The sequence below is a fragment of the Mya arenaria genome, chromosome 14 (genome assembly GCF_026914265.1).
Source record: "Mya arenaria isolate MELC-2E11 chromosome 14, ASM2691426v1".
Taxonomy (NCBI): Eukaryota; Metazoa; Mollusca; class Bivalvia; order Myida; family Myidae; genus Mya; species Mya arenaria.
In genome coordinates this window covers 10,237,312-10,249,947 of record NC_069135.1, presented here as the reverse complement: position 1 = coordinate 10,249,947, position 12,636 = coordinate 10,237,312, and the positions used below count along the sequence as shown (strand labels likewise).

The following is a 12,636-nucleotide window of genomic DNA, read 5'->3' as shown; positions in this document are numbered from 1 at the left end:
TATGCTCGGTAAACATCGAGGTTATACATTCCTGAATGTATGGTCGGTAAACATTGGGGAAGAGGTCATACATTCCTGAAGGTATGCTGGGTAATTATTGGGGATGAGGTTTTACATTCATGAAGGTATGCTCAAAACATTGGGGATGAGGTAATACAATCTCGAAGGTATACTCGGTAAACATATGGGATGAGGTTATACATTACTGAAGGTATGCTCGGTAAACACTTGGTATGAGGTTATATATTCCTATCGGAATGCTCGGTTAACATTGGAGATGAGATTATTTATACCTGAAAGTATGCTCGGTAAACATTGGGATGAGGTTTTACATTCCTGAGGGGATGTTCGGTAAACATTGGGGATGAGGTTATACATTCCTGAAGGTATGCTCGGTAAACATTGGGGATGAGGTTATACATTTCTGAGGAGATGTTCAATAAACATTGGGGATGAGGTTATACATTTCTGAGGAGATGTTCGGTAAACATTTGGGATGGGGTTATACATTCCTGAAGGTATGTTTGGTAAACAATGGGTATGAGATTTTACATTCCTGAAGGTATGCTCGGTTAACATTGGGGATGAGGTTATACATTCCTAAAGGGATGTTCGGTAAACATTGGGGATGAGGTTATACATTCCTGAGGAGATGTTCGGTAAACATCGAGGTTATACATTCCTGAAGGTATGGTCGGTAAACATTGGGGATGAGGTTATACATTCCTGAAGGTATGCTAGGTAAACATTGGGGATGAGGTTTTACATTCATGAAGGTATGCTCAAAACATTGGGGATGAGGTAATACAATCCCGAAGGTATACTCGGTAAACATTGGGGATGAGGTTATACATTACTGAAGGTATGCTCGGTAAACACTTGGTATGAGGTTATATATTCCTATCGGAATGCTCGGTTAACATTGGGGATGAGACTATTCTTACCTGAAAGTATGCTCGGTAAACATTGGGGATGAGGTTATACATTCCTGAGGGGATGTTCGGTGAACATTGGGGATGAGGTTATACATTCCTGAGGGGATTTTCGGTAAACAATGGGGATGAGGTTATACATTCCTGAAGGGATGGATGTTCGGTTAACATTGGGGATGAGGTTATACATTTCTGAGGAGATGTTCGGTAAACATTGGGGATGAGGTTATACATTTCTGAGGAGATGTTCGGTAAACATTGGAGATGGGGTTATACATTCCTGAAGGTATGTTTGGTAAACATTGGGGATGAGATTTTACATTCCTGAAGGTATGCTCGGTAAACATTGGGGATGAGGTTATACATTCCTGAAGGTATGCTCGGTAAACATTGGGGATGAGGTTTTACATTCCTGAAGGGATGTTCGGTAAACATTGGGGATGAGGTTTTACATTCCTGAAGGTATGCTGGGTAAACATTGTGGATGAGGTTTTACATTCATGAAGGTATGCTCAAAACATTGGGGATGAGGTAATGCAATCTCGAAGGTATACTCGGTAAACATTGGGGATGAGGTTATACATTACTGAAGGTATGCTCGGTAAACACTTGGTATGAGGTTATATATTCCTATCGGAATGCTCGGTTAACATTGGGGATGAGATTATTCATACCTGAAAGTATGCTCGGTAAACATTTGGGATGAGGTTTTACATTCCTGAGGGGATGTTCGGTAAACATTGGGGATGAGGTTATACATTCCTGAGGGGATTGTCGGTAAACATTGGGGATGTAGTTGTACATTCCAGAAGGTATTCTCGGTAAATACTTTAAATGGGGTTATACATTCCTGATGATATGTTCGGTAAACATTGGGAATGAGGTTTCACATTCCTGAAGGTATGTTCGGTAAATATTGGGGATGAGGTTATACATTCCTGAAGGTATGCTCGGTAAATATTGGGGATGAGGTTATACATTCCTGAAGTTTTGTTCGGTAAACATTGGGGTTATACATTCCTGAAGGTATGTTCAGCAAACACTGGAGTTATACATTCCTGAAGGTACGTTCTGTAAATATTGAGGTTATATATTCCTTAATGTATGTTCGGTAAACATTGAGGTTATACATTCCTGAAGGTATGTTCGGTAAACTTTAAGGTTAAACATTCCTTAAGGCATGTACGGTAAACATTGAGGTTATACATTCCTGAAGATATGTTCGGTAAACATTGAGGTTAAACATTCCTTAAGGTATGTACGGTAAACATTGGGGTTAAACATTCCTTAATGTATGTTCGGTAAACTTTGAGGTTATCCATTCTTGAAGATATGTTCGGTAAACATTGAGGTTAAACATTCCTTAAGGTATCTACGGTAAACATTGGGGTTATACATTCCTGAAGGTATTTTCGGTAAACATGGGGTTATACATTCCTGAAGATATGTTCGTTAAGCAATGAGAGAAGTATATCCTCCGCTGTCGTATGACTAAATTGCTGTTTCATTTTTTATCCATTTTCTTTGAACGCATACGTGTATCCCCGTTTGAATTCCACGTGGTCTTTCTAAGGTCTTCAGAAAGTTGTTACATTTTATTTCCACGTGGAAAAACTAAACGCCAAGTAACACTTTATTCATCGAAAGACCATTGTTTTACAATGTAAAATACAGATGATACATCAAGGCAGATTACATATTTCTCTTTTAAATAAAACCTAAATGCAATGTTTTCAGCTTGTTTTTTTTAAGAAATAGAGTTTCTAAGGTAATTTGAATATTCAAGTTCGATCATTGGTTTCATTCCGACACAACAAGAATGAGAACTCCAATTGAATGATGGTATATTGATAATTCAAAGATTTTGACGATCGGTCCTAGAGGATTGAGCAACCGCAGCAACACTGCTGTGGGTAGTCGGGGGAGTGCACACGCCGCTCTCGGCCGTACACCCAGTAGCGAAGATGTTGGTCGTCCCACGTGTACGCCACTTCCGTCACCGGCACACCGCGCAACGTCTGCCTCTATATGGGGAAGGAAAAAAGGCGCAGTGCAAGTGCAGGATTTGCAAAATATGGACAGTATTTAAAAAAAACTCTACAGAACTGTATCTCACATATAAGAGTCGGTAATATAATAGCTGAAATACATCGAGTTCCGACATTTTCAAGCAATAAAGACATACAGTATGTACACGTAATGATCACCCAGTTTCCCTACCTGGCTGAGCTTCTTCTCAGAGGGCCAGTTTGAGCGATGGGAGCTGACAAGCCGCTGGGAGTTCTGGTTGACTTCCGGCACAGGGTACGACTGGATCGGCCACACCTACGTGGAGAGAGAGGAAAACTAAGGCATTCAAGACTTCACTTTTCTGACGCCGAACATTTTTATTTTACGGATTTCAAACATTGTTGCAGCAAAAGGTGTTTCCGATTGATTAACATTGGAAAACAAAGTGTTACAGTAGGTTTAACACCGGACATTTAACTACTGCTAAATAATTACAACTTAGTGACATTGTTTATGCAATATAAGGATACCGGCCAGTTTCCATCAAAGACCATGTATAAAATTGTTATCTTTAACGTTACCACGATCATTAGACGTATGGGTCATGAAGAAACATTTATTGAAAACTGAGCCAATGAAAAGGTGACTTGTTTAATGTAATAGCTGTTCGTAGTTATGGTAAATTGCTAAAACAAGACCGAAATTTCACTTTCAATTAATGAAGGCTGTTCGTGTAACGCCCATATATTCAGTTGTGTACATCTTGCCACATAATGACCAGCAACATTAGTATACATATATTACTGTTCTGTCACGATAAAGATCATTATCGCTAGTCTTTTGGGATACAACCTACGAATATTGTGATTTTCTGGTCATGCGATATTTTAGTCGAAAATGACTGTCTTGTCCAGAGCAATGACATTGGAAAGATGCATATTTGTTTGCTTTCAGTACTGAACATTACGACTGCTGTTGTGTCGATTATTGTTGCGTGGATGATAATATTCAGTATCGAGTATTATGTCTGCTTGAAGTATGTAATGTTATTGAAATTGAGTCGTATGATGTGCCGAGTTCTGCCAAAATACCCTATCAGTAATTATGAATACGTTAGATATTCTAATATAAATGATAGGGAATTTCTCACCTACATACTATAGCCCAACCTTTATAGGGTTAGACGCTCAGAAATACTCCGTTTGTTTGCAATGTCACAGAATGTCGTAAAAGAGAACCTCAAGCAATATACATTTCACTAATTTACATTTCAAAGTACACACCATTATCTAATTAGGTATTCTAGTTGTTAATGTCATTACTTACAACCTTATTAAGTTAACTAATTGAGGGTATTTCGCTATGCCGAAATTGGTTTGAAAGACCAAATAAAAAAGGTTTCAAAATGTAACTAATTATTTATTTTGATGTTCAATATTTAGAAAACATGATGCAAACATCCTTTTTACTATTTGTAGGTGAAATAAGGACTTTAATAGAGTTTATGAAGTACAATTTTGTTAGACTTTTTGTCGCATTATTTCTGAAAAGTCTTTTTACAACATAACTATGTTTTTGTGTCAACTTGTACAAGGGCTAGACAATGTATTGTGGTTTTGCGGTAATTGCTTCTAAATTCTTTTTTTTTTTTTTTTGGTAACCAGTAAGTGAATTGAATTCACTAGTTCACACTATTTTTTAATAAATATACTTTCTTATTTGATAATATAATCAGGAAACCACAAGACATTGTTGATTGGTAATCTGTAGCATTTGGACACAAAAACATATTTACATAGTCGAAAGACTTCCAAAAATATGCAAAGCTTTTATAGCCTAAATCTGATGAAATCTTCCTCCGTAAAGTTTGCTTAACTCCAAGATATGTTGCAAAGGATGTATATTTTACTTTTGAACACAAAAAAAGGAACTATTATACGACTTGCCCGTCCTTCCACCAGAAATAAAAGCTATATTGCCAAGGTACTTGTACAGTACACAACAAATACGCAATTAGTAGGTATATCAGAATTGAGATTGTAAGTTAATGTTAGTGGCAACCACTGACCATTGGCTGTGTATCCTCGAATAGAACGGTGCCGCCGACGGTGCGAACGAGCTCGTCGGGCATGTCGGATGTCTCCAGTATGTAATCATCCTTATGGTTCGTGCTGTACCGGAAATAAAGACTTGAGTATTTGCACAAGGGAGAAATCAATCAACTGAAGTGCACGCGCTAATGGCAGAGCGTATTATTGATGTGAACTGTATTTACATAAAGCGGATTGACAGTTAATAGAGAATGTCAAAACTGTATAGAAGAAGTATATCGGAGATGTTTCCTTTTTCAACTTATATCTTGGACGCTTATTATTAAGAATCTTAACACAAAACCTTAAACAACGTACTATCTCACGGTGAGGAGGATGAAGCATCGCAGCATCCGGAAGCCGTCACATGTGTCGCACGTGATCCGCCCGTCTCCGCCGCACGTGTGACAACTGCCGACAAAACACGATGCCGTTAGGCAATGGGTGACAAAATTGTAAAGAGAGTGTTGTGTTTAATGCCCAAAACTATTATAGTCTAGATAGTATATATTAAATGCTAGATCGACGTCCGACATGTATTGACTATTTCTATTCTAAATTAAAGTCCATTTTATTTTATGATATCGCTTTTCTGACCGAACTCTTCCGTCACCATGGCAGTGGTGACAGGTGCGCCTGACGTGCTGTTGGCGGTGGGCGTCATACTCCATTCGCTTGCCGTCTCCCCCGCACGAGTTACAGCGGTTCCGACCACGCCCGCTGCACCGCCAACAATAGTTCCAGCCCCGGGCTTCACACGCCTGGCAGGGCTGCAAGAACGTGATGTGCGGGCATGTTTACGCCATAACGTGGAATAAATGGAATATTGCAAATCAAACTATTTTCAACTCCGTTATTTTCAATGCATTTGAAAACGCCACATACCCACTCGTACGCCCATCTCACTGTGTTCAATTCTGACTGTAGTGTCACATTATGATTTTATGGGCTAAATTAATTATAGTTCGCCTAAAGCATAATAAATCATTTGGGCTATGCATGTCCAGATATTCCTAAAGTGTTATGAGACATCACAGTCTTTTGAGTGTACTCACACTGACGACAGAGGTGTGGGGAACCTCTATCTTGATGTCGTGGTCGTGGAAAGTCTGGTGGGGCTGGCAGGGGATGGACCACGGCGGCGGCGCCATTCCGTTCTGAGGTCCGTCTATCGGCCCTCCCCTGTACGGCTCATTCGCGCTGCCTGTTGAGCGACCCTCGGCAAACGTCTCCAACACGTACTAATATATACATGTACATATTTGTAGCATTTCTTTAATACACACGTGTCGTTTTTTAAAAGAAAATTGCACTAAGGTGCTGGTATTTAAATTAGCAACTATCATACATTAGGAATAACAAGATGCTAAACAATTCTTAGGTCGTGCCTTTAATCGCACAAAGAAATAAAAGAAACACAATTGCGTAGAACAAAAATAAGGTAAAATGCTGGTAATATTTTTAAGGTGTGTAAGAAAAGACGATAATGTATACAATATGATAATTGATAAATAAGATTTGGGCGGAAAGGGTTTTCATGGGCCCGTATTCAACTAAGATCTTACTTAAAGTTTAAGCGTAGAATCTGAGTGATTTGATTGGACTGAAAAAATGATTTACCAATAAACTAAATGGAATCACTGAAACATATTAAATTGTATTGATCAAGGTAATAATTGTATTGAATACTGCTCCAGGTTAGTTTTAAGGATTTTCGGGCGTATATGAGTTTGGTCCATGTACTTCAGTTTCCCCAAACATGAAAATACCACATCACGTATTACTTAAGATCATATAACTTTATCCACAATACTTGTAAAGTAAATACCTTTTAAACTTAGTGAATTATAACTTTAGAATATATACATATGGGACAATATTATTTTACATATGTGACATCCGAAAGCATGTTTGGAAGATTTTTTCATGTATACAGTTGTTTTCTGCTGAAAAAAAATGGCCAAAAACTTTTAAGAACATTTTATTTATCTCGTATTGTCTGTACTTCACCGTGTTTTGATACTTGAAACATGTAAAGGAATTACTTCATTGTTATCCAACATTGTGAGTCAATTCGTACGTCGGATTTTGATATACTCGTATTAATGTTTTTAGAAATAGAGAGATCATTTTTTTTACTAGTCTGCATTGATTATGTGCAAATGTACAATAATATGGCATTTTTTAACACAATACTTCAACCAAACCTTGCCATTTAAATCATCGTATCTAAAGTAGCATAATGAACCGAGATGTTAACGATTTAACGATTTACTTTTATCGATTCCTGACGAGCCCTTTACATTAAAATCGACCTGTTGAGGGGTACTTTACTTGTCTATATATTTTTAATTCGTTCAAACATTATAGAACAGAAGAACAGTAGGCTGAGTACACTGTGTCCGCGACCTTCACATAAGAAGCTGACTTAAATAAGTATTAAGGAACCATGTGTGTCAAAGTTTGGTGGATCACATCAATTATGACCCAGGTCGTGATCATGGAATGCAAGTGATTATTGTTTAGTAACTAGATTGAAGATTTAACAATTTAATAAAGAATTAAAAGCAATATGTTTTGTGGCGATGTATTGCAATAGAACAGTACGTAAATGACGCGCTCAAAAGTTGGATTGAAACTCATCTTAAATGTGTGATTATCCACCGACTGAGCCAGCATGTTGAGGTGAAGTTTCATTTAAAAGGGATTTCGGATGACTCGGGGAACAAATGAATACCCAAATTTTAAAAAAGTTTTCTAAACACTCATTATTTATCATCCTTAAATTCTGATGCTCTACCTCAAAAAATGAATTTCAGGTTCAGAAGATACCCCCAATAACCTGATCAATGTCATGTAATGTTTGTTTCACGGAACCCTCATTGCAACGTCGTATCCGACCTGATACAAGACATGTTACTAGCCATAAAATATCAGTGATGCCCCACACAAATTGGCCAACAGTGTGCATAAAATGAAACCAAAGTGCCCCAAGCCGTTGATGAAAGCAGGGAAATATACTCTCAAACTGAAGAACAGAGTGAGGCAAGCGTGGTATAAGTTATTTACATCATTCTAGATGTCAGTATGGAATACACAGAAGGCTAAACCAATGTTGTTAACAGTGTGGGACATAAACCCACAGCCCTCCGATATACGATATCCACGTAAAAGTTTGATGCTCTACCGACTGAGTTAGCCGGGCGATAAGCCATTGACCCAAAAAGGGAATTTTGAGACGGAGCTTCAATCAGAATAAGGATAGCATGATGTCTACTGTAGCTTATATAATCAGCAAGAATGGTGATTTTTTAAAGACACTCAACAGATGAATTATGTTTTGCGGTAGGTTTTTGTTTGTATGTAGGTTTGTGGCATTGCTTTAGTTTTATGATAGCGGGCACGTACATGCATGGCGGTGATGCCGGTGAACTTGGTTATCTTCATTTCCTTGGCTGGTTTGCTGCCATAGCAACAGTTCTCGCTCACGAACTGGATCATTGCCTGACGACAGTCCTCCTCCGTTAGGTTCGCCATGCTGGGGGATAGATATAAATTTGTTGCATTGCAAATAAATTCCGTAATATATATCATTAGTCATGTAAATCTTAAAACTATTAGTAGTAAGTAGCCTTTTAAATTAATATATAGACCTTTATACAAAATCTTATTTGAATTTCGTCTTATCAGCGTTACTGAAAAGTTTTACATACTCTGTGAACGTCTGCGGTGGCGGGTCTCCCTGGGGTTGTTGGGGCATGGGCGGGGGAGGCATCGGCACTGCAACATTAAAAGAAATTAATACCACGCACATTTAGTGGAACCTTTAAATTATTGTTTTTGTTTTAACCTCCAATCTATTGTTTACAGCTTGTTTTTGCAATGGGTGAGACGAAATTGTACTTCCTTCACGGACGTTTTTTTTTTCTGAAGAGAGCGATTGCCACAGAAAGTTAAGATTTCCCAATACGTCAGCGTTATCAGCGTTATAATAAATGGAATCTGATTTGAAATACTTTACACGACCATATACCTACAGGCATGCTGGCCTGACTGGAACATCTAGTTTGACTTACTCATGGATCCGAACTTGACGCCCTCGTAGCCTTGTATAGGCGGATAGGCGGGGTCCCCATAGGAGCCCTGGGGCGGCTGCGTCCCTTCCATATCATTCTGGGGCATGTTGGGGTTCTGAGGCGCTGGGCCGCCCATCCCAGGCTGCCATCCTGAAAGTGCGGGAAGGAAAAGCAGAGATAAGGTTTAATTAATTAAAGGGGTCGGTATCGATATTAGCCTATTTTTCAATACATTTACAATACTTATCTCCTTCATAATAACTTCAAATATATATCCGTCACAATTTTTTTTTTTGTTAAACCCAGATTCGCTTTAAAAAGTGACGAATTACGTTGAACATTGCGATTGTAATATTTGTTTAAACTGTAATCGTTTTTCACTCGTATTAGTATATTTTATTTTTATTCAAGTTCTCGCATGGTAATTAGGTGGTATTTTTCTTACGTTGGGGAGCCTGGTTGGGGTCGAAGCCTCCTGAAAGAGTAAATAGTTAACAATTATGTAATTCACTATGAAGTTCTAAATATTATAGAAATACAATCTTGACCGCACCAAGAGATTGTTTCTATATACTATTTATTATGACTACGTTATGGCTACGGCTTAATACACTTACCGATACTTGTAGATCATTGATTTTGTAAAGACATTTTAATGGATCAATTGAGCTCAATACAAATGCTTTTAACAACATTCCAAATCTCAATATGTATTGTACACATGTATATACTGCAGGAGTAAATACACAAGCAAACAATTATGATGACAACTAAATCCTCGGACGATCTGAAAAAATATACAGTATAGGTATATAAAATGTGAAAATAATATTCAAATAGTGCCAGGTCTATTCAATGCAAGTCGTAGAAGTGATATTAACCCTATCATGTTTTCCTTTTAGTACCAAGTTTTGACTATAAGACTTCTTTGAGATTACGCGCGCATACAAATTGGCGCGTTTTTTCTAAAACAGTATAATTAAATGATTTTTAAATCAAACTTTAGGCATAACGTAAAAAGAAAGAAAATGTTTGTTTTAGTGTAAGGAAGCATTATATTTCACCTCGTGTCGTGAACACCAAAAGTGAATATTTCACTCGTGGCTTTCTTTTGGTGCTCACTCGGTTTAATGTATTACGGTCTTACACTGAAACAAGTATTTATCCTCTATATAACTAACTGATATTTTTATAGTCTCATACAAACAATAATACGACTTTAAAATAACCCTTTGTGGCGCATGAGCACTCGAAAATTCAGATATACAGAATAAAAGATGACATTATTATGTTTCTTCTTTTTCAGTTAACGCCAATAAACACTACTGTCTGTCTGAAAAAAAAATATTTTTAAAAAGTCACTATCGTCCAAGATAAGAAAAGTTTGATAAGACAGACAGAAGTGTATAGTGTCGTAAACAAAATTGTTTATACTAGCGTCAACTCTAATTGGACATATTTAATATTATGGTATCAAAATACTAACAACAATATTCATCAGTCTAGAACATATATATTCTTTCTCACTAAGTATACGAGGCTATAAAATCGATCTCTGATACATGTTATAATTCATTCATTTCAATTTGGACGATTAAAAACACAAAATAAAACAATAAAATCCTTACCTGGAGGGTAGGCCGACATTTTGAAAATATTCTTAACTCCTTCACAGAAAACCTGCAATCTAAGACTGCTTAAAAGAGATTAAAATTGTCGTATTTACTTAATACCATTACAACGTTTTGAGAGAGTTTTGTATTGTTCGTAGCCACAATGTATATTGGATTGAAAGGAATAATTCAAGTTTAAAAGTTTATTGGCGATCGAAATACATGTTACTGCCTATACCCATATACAAGATATACACATTTATGGCAATGACAAAACATACACACATTATTATAGGAAGTATAAAAGTGATACTATAGACATAATACACACAAAAACACGCGCACATACACCACACGCACACGCGAATCCACACACACACAACGCACACGCGCACCCATATCACACACCCACATCACACACACACACACACACACACACACACACACACACACACACACACACACACGCAAGCGCGCGCACACGCGCACACACACATACACACGCACACACACGCGCGCACACACACACGCACGCACGCACGCACACACACAAGATTATATCTTTAAGATAATCCTAACATTTATTTGTCAGTATACTGAATGAAGTTATACAAAATACATACACAATAGAAGCTAATTAATAGAAGACCACTGAACAACTAATTTCTTAACGAAGCAACTAAAACAATTAACACCTCTTCTCTGTGTTTTATAGCATGGTATACAAATGTTCTCATTTTCAACGGACATAAGTGAGGTATTCAAATTTTGACATTGTCGGCTCGGTGGCTCGTATACAAAATTGATTTCTAAGTTGTTATTTATAGGCTTACAGCATAACATAAAATGATATTCAGCTTCTACCGTATTCTATGCGCATAACTTGCAGGTTCTGTTTTCTCTAATTGTGTTGGTGTATCTACCCGTTTCTATCTCTAAACAATGAGATGAGACTAAATTTAGTCAATTGCTTTCTATGCTTATCACTCACTGACTCACTTATGCCTAGTTTAAGGAATGTTTGGCATGATTATCCCCTGCTCTGCATCTCCTGCTAATTGCACAGTTGTCACAGTAGGGGCCAATTTCCTGTGTGTTTGTTTATTGGCTCAGGGCCATTTAGGGACCATTTCTATAATAAAACCTCCAAAACTTCACAGGAGAATACTCAGATCGGAGATCTGATAAGAGGCATTCTCATTCATCAGAGGTTCGATCGTGATCATCACTCTGGTGAACGAGAATGATAAGAGGGCACAAGGCACTAGATAAAGATCAATACACAGAGGTTGTGTACTGTACACAGATTGGGGGGGGGGGGGGGGGGGCACTTGTAGAAGGCTTAAACCTTGAACTAGGCCTTTAATGTCAGTGAGATAATTATCAAATTCAAGGTAAGTTTTAAACAAACACTTATGATAAATATGTTTTGTTTGATTTGATAAAGCATCATGCCATGTTTGTACGTACTGGTCTTTTATTCTCTGCGTTAACATATGCAGACCATATTGACCATTTGTAGCTTATGTTCCTATATTATCCTTGTAAATAATTGTATTAAGATAATTCATATATGGTACCCATAGTGGTCAACGTTTCCTCAAATGGAGATTATGTGCGTATTTTAAAACAAAATGTAACACTTTGATTCATTGAAGCATTCACTGTCCGTTTTTATTATGTTACAGTGCACGGGCAGTAATGTCAGGTGCGTCCGGGTTTCCTGGTTCATTGTTTGGGGTGAAAGACGTCCTCAATCCGGTGAGTATGTTTCAAAGAAATCTTTTAGAAACGACCTTGTGCACTGAATGAAGAGCGATTGCTTGTTTACGATGACGCTTGTTTTAAGTGAAAATTATGCTTGTTTTAAAATATCTCGTGAAAACAATACACGTTCTTACTAGGCTCACCGAGT

At 37.6% G+C, this 12,636-nt stretch overlaps 1 protein-coding gene across 1 annotated transcript; it reads right to left on the bottom strand.

Annotated features, from left to right (window-relative positions):
* Positions 1-2,552: 2,552 nt before the first annotated feature.
* LOC128217789 (protein SSUH2 homolog) lies at positions 2,553-11,962 on the bottom strand. Its single transcript, XM_052925176.1, has 11 exons — positions 10,737-11,962; positions 9,554-9,583; positions 9,109-9,258; positions 8,746-8,812; positions 8,441-8,570; positions 6,088-6,273; positions 5,630-5,802; positions 5,351-5,443; positions 5,011-5,113; positions 3,153-3,257; positions 2,553-2,956 (listed from the first exon to the last, which is right to left on the bottom strand). The coding sequence occupies exons 1-11, from the start codon at positions 10,753-10,755 to the stop codon at positions 2,810-2,812; spliced, it is 1,203 nt and encodes a 400-aa protein (XP_052781136.1). The 5' UTR covers positions 10,756-11,962; the 3' UTR covers positions 2,553-2,809.
* Between the last annotated feature and the right edge of the window lie 674 nt (positions 11,963-12,636).

Bases quoted from the DNA above. Each gene is read 5' to 3' on its own strand.
- LOC128217789 (XM_052925176.1), bottom strand. The intron at 6,274-8,440 runs GTACGTGCCCGC...TGTATATATTAG, and splicing joins CCGGCATCACCGCCATGCAT to TACGTGTTGGAGACGTTTGC. The intron at 5,803-6,087 runs GTGAGTACACTC...ACGTTCTTGCAG, and splicing joins CCCACACCTCTGTCGTCAGT to CCCTGCCAGGCGTGTGAAGC.